This window comes from Eucyclogobius newberryi, unplaced genomic scaffold, assembly GCF_026437365.1.
Source record: "Eucyclogobius newberryi isolate DKJ021-1_F unplaced genomic scaffold, fEucNew1.0.hap1 SCAF_8, whole genome shotgun sequence".
Lineage (NCBI taxonomy): Eukaryota > Metazoa > Chordata > Actinopteri > Gobiiformes > Gobiidae > Eucyclogobius > Eucyclogobius newberryi.
The window spans coordinates 5,510,119-5,524,753 of NW_027316500.1; the positions used below are offsets into that span (position 1 = coordinate 5,510,119).

At 40.5% G+C, this 14,635-nt stretch overlaps 1 protein-coding gene across 1 annotated transcript; it reads right to left on the bottom strand.

Annotated features, from left to right (window-relative positions):
• Window positions 1-588: 588 nt before the first annotated feature.
• LOC140351468 (cone cGMP-specific 3',5'-cyclic phosphodiesterase subunit alpha'-like) lies at window positions 589-11,066 on the bottom strand. The gene is made up of 22 exons (XM_072437317.1): window positions 10,423-11,066; window positions 9,376-9,528; window positions 8,400-8,489; window positions 8,187-8,327; window positions 8,033-8,107; window positions 7,896-7,960; window positions 7,746-7,812; window positions 7,615-7,662; window positions 7,386-7,535; window positions 7,162-7,305; window positions 7,014-7,079; window positions 6,788-6,934; window positions 5,813-5,924; window positions 5,625-5,730; window positions 5,400-5,487; window positions 5,192-5,292; window positions 2,157-2,264; window positions 2,018-2,081; window positions 1,866-1,940; window positions 1,708-1,791; window positions 997-1,150; window positions 589-623 (listed from the first exon to the last, which is right to left on the bottom strand). Exons 1-22 carry the CDS (start codon window positions 10,888-10,890, stop codon window positions 589-591), a joined length of 2,541 nt encoding a protein of 846 aa, XP_072293418.1. The 5' UTR covers window positions 10,891-11,066.
• Window positions 11,067-14,635: the final 3,569 nt, after the last annotated feature.

Below are 14,635 nucleotides of genomic sequence, written 5' to 3' on the forward strand. Positions count from 1 at the left end.
TATTTAACTACTGCACAAATGTATCACAGCAGAAGACTTTCATTGACAGAATTATGCCAATCATAAAATATATATGTATTTATGGTATTCCACTGTATTTACAGAATATTTGCAGAAATACAACACAGTTCACTTCCGGAATGACCCTGTATTTTTGTACTTTATGTAAGCAGAGGACTTAAAAAGGAAGCCAGGGAGCTCCTACTGGATTATAACTAAATCCAATATACAGTGAGTCAAATCTTCTTACATCTCTCACTCTTTTGCCGTGGACATATGCTGAAAATTGTAACCTCAAGACAAACATATAAGCGAACTCATCAGATAAAATACTGTCAAATTAGCAAAGTTAAGATTTAGTTATATTACATGCTTGATTCTTTTAAGTAATTTATATAAAAACAAAACAAATCCAGCCTAAAAAACGAATGCCATGTTTCAATCATTAACTGCACAATACAGTTCTGACATACCGTGGAGTCTAATAAAACTCCAATTTATGAGAGAATGTATAATAAGAAGCACCACAGTTGGTTTCAGGTCTGGTCTCACTTGCACAGGCATAAAAAGGGTCTTTGGTCTGAGGGTCTAGCACACGACACACGTCTTTGCCTTGCCAGCATCTGTAAACAGAATGTACGAAAACTTCAATTCAGTCACGTTTATTTCCGTAACTTGGCGTGAGAAAGCTTTAGCAGCGGGAGATCGGTCGTGATGTCTGTTAATCTGACTGAATCAGAAAGAAGCGCAGCGCCGTTACAAGAGGAACGTAAAGGTTCTGCATGTAACGCCAATCGGCCAATCACATCGCTGCATTCAGTGAAGCTTTGTGCAGTGTTTAGGCCTGTATTCCACCTCAAATCAACTTTAAAAAGAGATCATTAGACTATTTGATATGAAATATAATGAATTGTGTGATTGTGAGAAATAACAAGGCCTATTATAATTGAATCTTCTTACACTATATACTATAATTTAGAAAAATTGGACCCTCACCGCCGCCATCTCCTCCTCCCTCCAGCTTCTTCTTCTCATCCTCTATGACTTTCATCTTGGCCTCGTGCACGTCTGCCAGAGCCCTCCACTGCCCTCGGTTGATGTTCAGGCCGTCAAACATGGGCATGATCTCAGTGTGGAAGCGGGAAAACTCCTACAGGAAGCAGAATCACATTCGGATCAGTGGTGGGAAGTAACAAAGTACAAGAGTAAAAGTGCAGTACTGTAAAAGCAGCTGTACAGTGCATACCTTTTACTTGTATCTGTAGTTTTTACTCTGCTACATTCTGAACTGGACTAAAAAACACTTTCCATATGGTTTGGGGTTTATTATTTAGAACGTTCATGATGACATCCTGTGTAAAAGTTTTGAGTTCAACAACCAAAAAAAATGAATAAAAACAAGTTGATAAGTAAGAAGCCCTGCGACAAGTTGGCCACTGTCCAGGGTGCACCCCGCCTAAGGCCCGAAGTCACTGGGATAGGCTCCAGTCACCCGCGATCCCGAAAGGGAACAAGCGGTAGAAAATGGATGGATGGATGATAAGTAAGATTCCGTCGCTAACTGACCCAAAATCAGCCAAATTCTTTATCCAAATCACTACATTTGACTCTGTATGAATGTTCAATACTTCAGTCGATTTTTAAACTCCTGTATTTGTACTTCTTCCACAACTGTAACATACTGTATATTTTACTAATGTGTTATACCTTGTAGACAAACGAGCAGACAAAGTCAATGAAGCCGCACTGCATCTTGGGTAGCTCGTCAGCGTGATTTCTGTCCATCATTGGCTGTAATAAAACAACAATTAGATTCGGTTGATATTATCAATGTAACCTAAAAAGTCTATTTGCTGTGTTATTACAATGGGCTGCTGCTCCAACACGGTTCGCTCCAGATCTCCCTGCTCCCAGAACTCTGCTGCCACCATCAGAGCCACCTAAAACATGTGAACAGACTTGAGTGCCAGGGAACACAATATAAGGTGGAATACTTCATGTCCTTGCTGAAATGTACCTTGCTCTGAACCTCCCAGGGTTTAGTGATGGCCGACAAGTCACAAGCCGTCATCATCATTGCCCTGAAACAAATACAAAGCAGTGTTAGTAAAAAGCCGCAGGTTTCATTATTAGGTCACATGTTTAAAGTGCCGTACATGATAATTTCTTTTCTTGTTGGGTTGTTGGAGATGTAGTTGATTACTTCCTTATCATCCTTGATTTCATGAACTTGGTCCACAATTTTCTGAAACATCGTTCTCTTCCTAAAACAGGAAAAAAAAAAAAAAATGAGTCTGATTGAATCATTTCCAAGAGTGGCCTCACACTAGTCCTGGTATGGTCCTGGTTTAGTCCTGGTATAGTCCTGGCTTAGTCCTGGCTTAGTCCTGGTTTAGTCCTGGTTTAGTCCTGGCTTAGTCCTGGTATGGTCCTGGTTTAGTCCTGGTGTAGTCCTGGTATAGTCCTGGTTTAGTCCTGGCTTAGTCCTGGTATGGTCCTGGTTTAGTCCTGGTGTAGTCCTGGTGTAGTCCTGGTTTAGTCCTGGTTTAGTCCTGGCATGGTCCTGGTTTAGTCCTGGTATGGCCCTGGTTTAGTCCTGGTTTAGTCCTGGTTTAGTCCTGGTTTAGTCCTGGCATGGTCCTGGTTTAGTCCTGGCATGGTCCTGGTTTAGTCCTGGTGTGGCCCTGGTTTAGTCCTGGTTTAGTCCTGGTATGGCCCTGGTTTAGTCCTGGTTTAGTCCTGGTTTAGTCCTGGTTTAGTCCTGGCATGGTCCTGGTTTAGTCCTGGTATGGCCCTGGTTTAGTCCTAGTATGGTCCTGGTTTAGTCCTGGCATGGCCCTGGTTTAGTCCTGGTATGGTCCTGGTCTAGTCCTGGTATGGTCCTGGTTTAGCCCTGGTCTAGTCCTAGTATGCTCCTGGTTTAGTCCTGGTTTAGCCCTGGTATGGTCCTGGTTTAGTCCTGGTATGGTCCTGGTTTAGTCCTGGTTTAGTCCTGGTTTAGCCCTGGTATGGTCCTGGTTTAGTCCTGGTATGGTCCTGGTTTAGTCCTGATATGGTCCTGGTTTAGCCCTGGTATGGTCTTGGTTTAGTCCTGGTATGCTCTTGGTTTAGTCCTGGTATGGTCCTGGTTTGGTCCTGGTTTAGTCCTGGTATGGTCTTGGTTTAGTCCTGGTTAAGTCCTGGTTTAGTCCTGGTTAAGTCCTGGTTTAGTCCTGGTTAAGTCCTGATTTAGTCCTGGTTAAGTCCTGGTTTAGTCCTGGTGTAGTCCTGGTATAGTCCTGGTTTAGTCCTGGCTTAGTCCTGGTGTGGTCCTGGTTTAGTCCTGGTGTAGTCCTGGTGTAGTCCTGGTTTAGTCCTGGTTTAGTCCTGGCATGGTCCTGGTTTAGTCCTGGTATGGCCCTGGTTTAGTCCTGGTTTAGTCCTGGTTTAGTCCTGGTTTAGTCCTGGCATGGTCCTGGTTTAGTCCTGGCATGGTCCTGGTTTAGTCCTGGTGTGGCCCTGGTTTAGTCCTGGTTTAGTCCTGGTATGGCCCTGGTTTAGTCCTGGTATGGTCTTGGTTTAGTCCTAGTATGGTCCTGGTTTAGTCCTGGTTTAGTCCTAGTATGGTCCTGGTTTAGTCCTGGTTTAGTCCTGGTTTAGCCCTGGTATGGTCTTGGTTTAGTCCTAGTATGGTCCTGGTTTAGTCCTGGTTTAGTCCTGGTTTAGCCCTGGTATGGTCCTGGTTTAGTCCTGGTATGGTCCTGGTTTTGTCCTGGTATGGTCCTGGTTTTGTCCTGGTATGGTCCTGGTTTAGCCCTGGTATGGTCTTGGTTTAGTCCTGGTATGCTCTTGGTTTAGTCCTGGTATGGTCCTGGTTTGGTCTTGGTTTAGTCCTGGTTAAGTCCTGGTTTAGTCCTGGTTAAGTCCTGGTTTAGTCCTGGTATGGTCCTGGTTAAGTCCTGATTTAGTCCTGGTTTAGTCCTGGTTTAGTCCTGGTTTAGTCCTGGTTTAGTCCTGGTTAAGTCCTGGTTAAGTCCTGGTTTAGTCCTGGTTTAGTCCTGGTTAAGTCCTGGTTTAGTCCTGGTTAATTCCTGGTTTAGTCCTGGTTTAGTCCTGGTTTAGTCCTGGTTTAGTCCTGGTTAAGTCCTGGTTTAGTCCTGGTTTAGTCCTGGTTTAGTCCTGGTTTAGTCCTGGTTAAGTCCTGGTTTAGTCCTGGTTAATTCCTGGTTTAGTCCTGGTTTAGTCCTGGTTAATTCCTGGTTTAGTCCTGGTTTAGTCCTGGTTAAGTCCTGGTTTAGTCCTGGTTAATTCCTGGTTTAGTCCTGGTTTAGTCCTGGTTAAGTCCTGGTTTAGTCCTGGTTAATTCCTGGTTTAGTCCTGGTTTAGTCCTGGTTTAGTCCTGGTTTAGTCCTGGTTTAGTCCTGGTTAAGTCCTGGTTTAGTCCTGGTTAATTCCTGGTTTAGTCCTGGTTTAGTCCTGGTTTAGTCCTGGTTTAGTCCTGGTTTAGTCCTGGTTAAGTCCTGGTTTAGTCCTGGTTAATTCCTGGTATGGTTTGTTCTGTCACAGTTCAATTGTTAAATCTCTGTTTCCGGAAAGAGTTACCAGGAGTTTCCGGTAATTTCCACTTGCCTGAAGCCAGTCCCATTCCACGGTATCCAGAAAGCTCCACAGTGTTTCCAGAAGTTCCAGTAGGTTCTTACCTGTGGCCCCTCATATCCACGACCATCTCATCACCTTCACCCGCGTTGCCTCATCAGAATATAAGCTCCACTTCCACACTCACCCAGGGCCACATTGTTCTTCTGATCCCTTGGTTTCTGCTGTTGCTAAATCTGCAATAAATTCTTGCCAACCGCACCTGATGTGCTGCATTTGGATTCAAGCCTGCCCATTACACTGCCCTGATCTAACCCTGGTTTAATCCTGGATTAGTCCTGGTTCATCCCTGGTTTGGTCTTTGTTTGTTCTTGGTTTGGTCTTGATTTAGCCCCGGTTTAGCCAAGGTTTATTCTTGGTTTCATCTTGGTTTGGTTTTGGCTTGGTCTTGATTCTTGGTTTAGTCCATGTTAAGTCCTGGTTTTGTCCTGTTGAGCCTAGTCTAGTCATAAGGTCCTGTTCCAAGTCTTGGTTTAGTTCTTTCTAGTCAAGTTTCAGTCCCAACTTCGAGTGAGAACACATCCTAGAAGTCTAAGGATGACAAACACTGACATACTTGAAATAAAGGGCCAGATCTGTCGCAATGATGCACACTTCAAACAGACGCTGCACTGTCTCAAACTGGCGCTTCTGCAGGTTTTGGAAGATGTTGAGTTTCTAAGAAGAATAAAAAAAAAGTTATTTTCTTACAGCTCCTGAAACAGAAACATTTGAATAATCAGTACAGCCAAATGAAACGTCTGAGTGAACTGGAATGAACCCACCTCGTTCTCCATCAGGGTTTTGCTGTATTCAAGATGGTGCCTCTCCATGACTGATGTACTGTGCAGTCTGGCCAAAGGGGACATGCTCCTTTAAGAAGGACAACACAAAACATATTAAATATCACTTTCCACATTTAACACAGGGAGTTTTTCCATTGAATTTAAATGCATCCATTCTCTCTGTACCACACATCTGTCACTTAACCACATCCAAACCGATCTTACTTGGTCTGGTAGAGATTATTAGTTCCTCTGTGGTCAATATCGTGGCAGAATCCAGCAGCCACCATGGCAAATGCCTCCAGGTCCGAGTAATACTTCTTCAGCTTGCCTGTCTGTTAAAGGAAGGGGATTTTTATTAAAAACATTGTACAAATACTTTGAAAACCGTAAATGTGGAACAGATGTGCGACTTGCCAGGAGCAGCGTGAACATGGTCTGTCCCACGTTGAAGCCGTGCCTCCAGTTGTGGTAGGTGATGTCGCGGTAGCCTTTGCGCACAGTGTACATCCATCTAGTCAGGATCTGCAAAACAAATTAGATATATTTTTAGATTCTTCTTCTTTACGGATACATTTGCATTGATAGTAGTCAAATGCTGCTTATAACATGGAGAGTAAAACATGTACAATAGGCCACCGTCTAGGGCCATATGGTTAGATAAAGATCAATTAAATGTAAAAAAATACACTAACAGCATCGTTACCAAGGGTCAAGTAGTAGAAGGAGTAGACTAGTGTTCAATATAGTTCATAAATCAAATGATTGGACTTAATATCTTTATTCACCCTTGGAACATTAAAGGGGCTGTATCAGATTTTTAACATGTAACAAATTCAAATCTGTTTTGCCTCAGTACACATGTATATTATATTGCAGCAACTAAGGTCATAAACTAAACCGTTGTGTGCCGTCTGCATCTAATCATAGAGCGTTTAATTCTACGCAAAACAGGAAGTGAGCTGTTAGAATGCTAATGTTCGTTAGCTTTACTGTGAAAAGCGCTTATAAACTCATTGCGGTGAATAATTATGATGCTCGGAATGCAATAGCAAAACCACAGCAAACTATTTCAATTTTTCATGTTTTTAAATCAGGTGCCCCTGCTTTAATGGCGGATCTGTTAAACACCCACATTTTTGTTTTTCAGGTTAAGATGTCTTGTAGTATAATATATTTTACTAGCATAAAAATGTGCTACAAGAAAACACTTTGGTGGTCTGAATAAATCCATCAGGAAGCCTCGGGGCAAACTAAAGATCTGACCCCCGTCCACAGTTTGGACACATCTGGACAGATAGATGCATTTTAGCAACTACTCTATTCTAAGAATAACATAGTTAATAAATTATTCTATGTGTAATTTCAGAGCATAATGATGATTTGACCTCAGCCGGGACTTTGAACTTCTCCACCACCCCCAGCTCAAAGAAGCAGCGGATGCCACACTTGATGAGGTCCACCTCGGACAGAGGGAAGTCGCTGAAGCGGAATTCTAGCAGCTCCACTTTCTTGGCATCAGGGATGTTGGTTCTCTGCGGATTGTAAATATTTAGACCAGATGATAAAATCGCACAATCATATTCCACTGTCATTCTTGAAAAGTGAACACACCAACAATTTATACATCTCCTTCTGGTCACACTCTTCTGGTTCTGAGTCAAACTTCTCTTTAGTGTTCTGTGAAGAAACAAACAAAACAAATTCAGCTGTTGTAAAACTTGGCTTACATCTTATCTAGTGTGAAAAGCCTCCGTCTCACCAGTATCTCCTGCACTTCGCTCGGAGAGGCCGTGGTCTGGTACATGAGGACCTCCTGAGCAACATCCTTCTTCCATTCAGTTCTGTTGAGTTTGTCGTATGTGTCGCTGCAAAGTGTGGACCAGCCAAGGAACTGTGTCAGAGCCTGGAGCACAAAGAAGACACAGATGTACTTTAATCACAATATGTTATCAAATGTAATGTTCCTAGTTTGAGCAAACATACTTCTGTGATTTGTTCATCGTTCTCGTCGAAGGGTTTGCCGTCTTTGCGGTTGTAGAAAGTAGCCACGCCAACGATTTCTTCTTTTTTGTTGACAATTGGGAGTGAGAGGACGTTTTTGATCTTCCATCCGGTTTCATCCACAGCCTCTTTCTGTCAAATACAAAATGTCGGAAATACTATACAATGTACGACAAATGGAAAAAATGTAATAAGAAGAATAAAAAATTACCTGAAAAGTAAAGTAATCATCTGCGCAGGCGTTCATCATGTTGCAAATCTGTGTATGAAAAATGCATATGTAAGCTACTACACTACACAAGTAAAAGACAGATACATTCTTTTTATATTGGAAAAACGTACAAATCCATTCTCTGCCACGTAAGAGGGAAGTCCACTGACCAGAGCCCAGTGGTCAGTGGGAGGGCCACTGCGCAGCAAAAAAGTAAAACATTTTATTTGTACCATATTATTAACAGCAACTTTTTAAAAAACAAAATCAATGCAACCCACGGGATAACTTTAATCTCCTCCTTATCTTCCAGCAAGTAATCGATAATTTTATAGAAGGAAATTTCCTGAAAAAGATAAATTGCATGAGTGTGACCAATAATTGTGTTTCTTATGATCAAAAAATGTGCTAGTCTTACTCTTCCATCTGGAGTCTTTGGACCTTTGTACGGCTCCTGTTCTCCTAATTTGATTGCCCATTCATCAAAGAACTCCTAGAATGAAAGAAAATAAAAATAAGCTTAGATAGTAACATGTTTAAAATGATGGGAAGTAAAAACAATTGGAGCGTACCTTGTCCTTTGTCATGTCCAACAAGCCCACGGAGTATCTCTCACATTTAATGTACACCCGCACAGTGTAAAGGGCTTTGTGAAACTGCCTCTCGATGTCTGTCAACTCTTCAAACACCTTACTGGCAGACCACAGCAAAACCTACAGCAAAAGTTCCATTTCTTTGTAGATGAGAACTTTTTCAATCGTGATTTTCTCAATATCTCGTTTTACCTGACTCCTCCTGGACTCCACATCCCACATGTAAGCGGTGTGTGCTTGCAGACACACAAGCGTGGCAAAGTTGGCATATTTGGTGAACAGCTGCAAAAAAAAAGAAGAAAAAAAAAATTGAGATATGTTATACATTATTTCTAATGTGGAATAATAAATACAAACATAGATGACATTAAATGACACATATTATGCATTATTTCGATTGTTATTTGCCTTTAAACATGCCCTTGAGTATCTCTGCTTTACCATCTCATGTTTTAGAACTTAAAACAATGTTCCATTTCTCTGTCAGGCGTTCCCTCATCAGGATTTTGCATTAGCATACAATCTACTGGCAGCAAGGAGAGTTATCGAGGGGAGAAAGAGTTGTAATAAATGCAGTTTGATGGCAGAAATACTAAAAATGTGTCTGGAGAGGATTTACTTTGTAAGACATTTGAAACTGAGTGTTTTGTGAGGGTCACAAAACCTTTGTTAATGCCGCTAAATTTTGATGAAGGAACAATGTGCATAATGAGTTATTTAAAGCCCCATCGTCTAAGATTTCTGACAAAAATAAACTTAAATAAACACAAGTATTACAGGTGTTTTTATAGTATGGAAAAACTTGAAAATAGGGACTTGCTTGCATTTGCTGTGAAGGGGCTTGTTTCTCCACAAACTTCACAAAGAATGGCAAAAAACTGATCTGTCTCCATGGAGAATGTTCTAAAGTTTGGTTTTAACTTCCCATCTCCATGGTAACGCAGGTGGCGAGCCCGCAACCAAGAATCTTACTCAGTGTAGCTTTAAATTCAGTGTCACAAGATTAAAAAAGTCTGAGCTTTTTCATAACTGGATTATAGCATCAAGCTTGTACAGGTCAAAGACAGGAAGATGACTATATTTGGTTATTGTACATTTGTCTTGTGACCTTCCCACCCCTTTCTGCAGATGCTCATAGTCACATGTGTAATATTTAAAATACACTAACATCGATGTCACTTTTGGAGAACTCATTTGCCCCTTGTTTGTTGAGGGCGGCGATGACACCGATGGGCTCGTTCCCGTTCATGATGGGTGCTGTGAGCATGCATTTGGTGATGTACTTGGTCTGCTTGTCCACAAAGTCGCTGAAGCGAGAGTTCTGAGAATTCAAAAGGAACATTCATTAGTGTAGCTAATTATTAAGGTATTACTCGCAAAACTTTGATGGCTAAATCTCTTGCCTGCACAAACCCACTATTCAATTTGTACTTTTTTCTCTTTGATGGATTTATGCAATCTAGTATTTTATTATTATCTAGTTTATTTTTTCGCTTTACTTTATTATGTACTGATAGCTGCAAGTTAATTTTACCAATATAACAAATTCAATCTTCAACAATTTAACATTATTGTCTATACAAGTTAAGCCTGGTAGATTTCACGTTCTTTACCATTTGGCAATGCTAATATTTGTGACAAATAAAGATATATTTGAGATCATTAGATCCAGCCTACGTTGTCTAGTTATTTGTAGCAGATCATAATAGGATAGAATAATAGAATAGAAGACTAAATTATTTCAAAAAACGTTTCCAGTAATTTCTATAAATACAAAAATAAATATTTGACAACCTAAATTGAGGTCCAAATCTTATGCAAGAAACACTTTATAATAACTAAAAGTGTTTCTTTTAGTTATTATAGAAATAACCTAGCCTAAATAAAGCATGAAGAAAGACTTAATTTATAATGAACAAATAGTTTATTAAGAATGATTTAGGCTTAGTAACAACTTAATTGATAACCCTAACACCTAACTCCAAACTTGAACCCCTAATTAAGTAGTTGCTAAGCCTGAATCATTCTTAATAAACAATTTGTTCAATTAACTCTGTTAGAGTTTAAATCATGCTAATTAAGGTGGAGTTATTATAAAGTGTTACCAAAACAGTTAACCACAGATTACTGTTCTAACTGAAAGAGATTCTAAACCTCAGTGGGACTTTCCTGGTGAAATAAATAAATCAATAATAGAAGTGACTTGCTATCTCACCTTCTTCACATCTGCAACATGCTGGGGCTTCTTTGAGTGCACTGTGTACCCCACTATCCCCATGTCGGTGGGATACACAATCTCCACATTAGGGTTGACTAGATTATTGTCGTACGAGGAATTGTGAGTGATATCGAACAGGACCGTAGCCAGCTCGGGCGCTCCGTTCCTGCTCCGGAACACAAAGAAGCTGCATCTGTCGGCCTGGATGAGCAGCGCAATCCTCTGGAGAACTTTGTGCAGCGCCTTCTCCATTTGGCTGTTATCCTGCATCTCCTTCACCAGCTCAAAGATGAACTCCGACTCCTGGATGGCGGTGACATCTTTGTAGGAGGACGGTTCTTTCACTTGGACTTTGTTGTTGAACGCCGCCGTGATCACATCTGCTTTGATTTTCTTTTCGAAATACTCGCTGGCGAACTGCGGGTTGTTGTCCAAGAACTTCTCGACTGTATCTTTGTCCCCCATCTTGAATTTGGTAAAGTTTTTTTTAAATATCCCAGTAGAATATATAAATAGAAATGAGGAAGTTAAACCATGAGTTGCCGAGGATAACTACAGGAGCATCCCTCTGGCTCTGCTCTGCGAGGGAGAAGACGCGATCTCCTCCGCTAACAGAAGGTAGAGAGTAGCTTACTGTTAAGGGGATCCCAGGGGCCACTAATGACTCTGACGCAAGAGTCATAAAGCCTCCTGAGCTTTCTTAACATGTAAATCCATGCACTTGTCATTTCAGTGTGACAAATCCATAGGCGGTAATCCCATCAGAAGCTATGATGTTCAGTTATGGCATCTCTGACCTGAGCTGCCAGGACATAAATGTGGAGAAAGCAAACACTTAAATGGAGAAATTGACAATTGTCATGAACATTACACGCTTTGTGAATATTATTGAATAACTATTGTACTTTAGATAAGCAGGTGGTATTGGTTGTATGAATTCTGACGGAGGATGAGGATAACAGCATATCCTCATCCCTAGACAGAGTAAAGAGAGAACTGAGGTGGGTGGGCTTTGAGAGACTTTCTGTGACAGTGACAAACTTGTAGACACAATGCTGCAGGACTTTAGATTACAGTGGTCACCTATCTTCCTACCTCGCTGTTTTGCTGATTATTTTTAGTGCTTTTTTCTTTTACAGCGCATTGTTTTCTGCCTCCTGATTGGCTAAGGGACTGTAGACTATTGTCAATCAATCTCTTCCAAACCGTGTCTCTTGTACAGTAGCTATAGAATGCGTTCAGCTTGCCAAATTCATCGCTGGCAGTGTGACTGAAATGCTGTATGTTTGTACGTTTTCTCTAACCCAAACCCACAATGACAAAACCTTCTGCACCGCTCTTCGCCTGTTTATGGCGATAATGTAAAGACGAGGAGCACTTTACATGGGCGAAAAGTGATCGTTTGCGCTAAGTAGCTCACTCACAACGCATGTGAGGAAATGTTAATGCCTGTCTGAAAAAAGTGTATAAAGTGTGTAGTGAGGGGTTTGCAACCTTAAAACATTTATAATAATTGTAAGAAAAATAATGCTGACTACTTCGCAGATTTGCTTAGTGCGGGTTATTTTAGAACATAACTCCACATAACGCCGCATAATTTCTCTTCTTACATGTTTATAGATTTAAAGTAGAGATAAACATCTTAATTTGAGTAAAGACTGAATCCAAACTTATCTTTATGTCAACACTTTTATCAACTGTCTCTGACCAAAGAGACTCACTCCAGAACTGTGTGCAATTTATAGAAGACATTTTTGTGCACTGTTGACTAAAGAAAGATAATTTGGATTGTGGGTAATATTGCATAGTGCTTAAATTAAACACAGGCCACATTTATTCCCACCAAACAAACCAGATCTTAAGAAGACCCGCCACAGTCATTTTCAAGAGTGATATATTGCTACAGACAATAACAGATTTAATACCGTCCAAATCCTTAATCACCATAGACAATAACATCGATACTACGTAATACTTTATGCCACTGAGACATTCACTACGTTTCGAAACTCCCAAATCCCATAATAAGCACGACTGGGGAACTCCGTGTGTACTCGGTAAAGCAGGATTATCCCAGCAAACTCTTTTCTAAATGAACCGTATCGTAAATAAACATGAGGTGCGATAAATACAAAGCATTTCAGGATCAAAACATCCCTACGAGCGCAAAGAAACTGTACACACAATACAGTTTGAGAGACAAAAAATATTGTCTGAGCTATAATTTACAACTAAATCAGGACTAAAGTATTTGTAAAAGAGAAGCAGCACAATTTGAGAACCAAAGTCTATGATCAATGTCAAAGATGATTTATACTTCATGTCATGTTGATGAAGTAAATATCTAGTTGTGGCTTTCATGAACTCAAATGCTCCTCATCTTTAGCACTGCCAACAAATCAATCAACAAAAAGCTAAACCTAAAACTAAACCTAAGCAAGAAATGTGAAATCTTCAGCCTTGCAACAATGACGCTTCAAGAGAACGCTCACATTGGCTCGGTGTAGAGAAAGTGACTTATGGAGACACAAGTCCTGCTGGGTAATCCATTTGTCCAGGGCAGTTAATCGAGCGTAATCACAAGTTATCTGTGGTGATCTACTTAGATACACACCCTTTGCAGCAAATCACATTAGTTTGTTTATTTTGTTGACTAATTGTGTTTGACTCACGTTACACTGATTCATTCATTACTGTAGATGTGGGCAAATAGGCTGTTTACAAGGTAATATTGAAATTGTTGTTAATACATTGAGCCATAACAGTTATACAAGAATAAAATAATTTGAAATTCTTAAAATTAAGGATGGTTTTATACAATTCCATAGCAAAGCCCACACATTAATTCACAAATTCACTTTTCATCTTTATAAAATGAATAACCAAGTGTATTTATTTGTGGTATAAAATATTTAGTTGTATGATTGTATAGTCACATTTTAGCCTAATTGTTATTTCCATTTTACTTACTTACTTGGACCAATGCTGATATCTGGGGAGAGTTATAACCCAAGAATTGTAAGAAAACTGTCAAAAAGGTACTGAAAAATCGGTTCATTTTTTATGCAATACTTGAACCTCAGTCAAGACTTTCATTCATGGCTTTATTCCTGTAATGTGAAAGTTTTTGAGGACATTTCCCTTTCAAATGAAACAATATTTTGTTTAAAATTGCTAATCGCTATGGCAACAGTCCTAGATTTGTATCATTCTGAAACCCATGGATAGGCATTTGATTGGAAAAATGTGGGTTTTAAAAAGGGTTTTAAGTCTCATCTTAAGTGTCTTCTATTTTGTATTTGTTCCTAGTCGATTTGATTTTTTTAACTATTTATTTTTACTCTGTTATTTTTTATCATGTTTTATACTTCATATTCAGTTTCACAGTTTAATTTATTGTGTTAAAACATTCATTTTATGGGAGTGTCTACAGAGCCGCGGCGCGCGGCCGAAACTGCCATGTTATTTTGAGCCGTGGCTCCTGAAACTGCTGCGCTATTTGACCGCGCCGTTTTAGACCGCGCCGGGTTAAGGTTAGGGTCAGGATTAAGGTTAGGGTTAAAGGTTGAATGGACGATTTTTTTGGCATAAATTTGAGTCTTATTTCCTCGTGGCGTGGACTGCCAATTAGTCCTGCCACGTATCAATCAAAAAACGCACCTACCGCTCACCTGCAGCCGCGTGCGGCTCGTCCCACATTCCAGCGCATTGATCTATCATAATATAGTTCCCTCAGTGTACGGGGCAAAATGAAAACGGAGAAAGACTGTTCGAGCTGATTCAGAAGAAGACTGAAATCTATGGGAGACGAGAGATGCGATGTGATCCGTTGTGCAAATAAACAAACGCATGTGTGTGTTGTATCAGTCCACACGGGGGAGTGCGCATGCGCACTTCCACCTGCGTTCTCAAATCGCCGCAAAATCGTCCATTGCGCCTTTAAGGTTAGGGTTAGGCTCTGCAGCCACGGCCTTATTTTATTTCAGTATGTGCACCACTTTGGAAATGTGCTACAAAAAGGTTCTCTCCAGATTGCCCCCTAAAGGCCTCATGCCGTGTTGGAGGACCTCCTGTGTGTCTCGCTCTCAGACAGTCTAAGCTCCTATAATAACTTTGCCTCAGACATTATACTGTATTTAAAGTTCCTGAAGAAGTCTGCACCAAACCATATTAGCCAATGGTCAGCTCGAGTCAGTTCTGTTCCCTCTCT

Coding starts and splice junctions, on each gene's coding strand:
- LOC140351468 (XM_072437317.1), bottom strand. CDS start 10,890: ATGGGGGACAAAGATACAGTCGAGAAGTTCTTGGACAACAACCCGCAG. Junction 8,108..8,186: donor TGGACATGACAAAGGACAAG/GTACGCTCCAAT, acceptor CTTTCATTCTAG/GAGTTCTTTGATGAATGGGC. Junction 5,925..6,787: donor AGTTCAAAGTCCCGGCTGAG/GTCAAATCATCA, acceptor TTTGTTTTGCAG/ATCCTGACTAGATGGATGTA.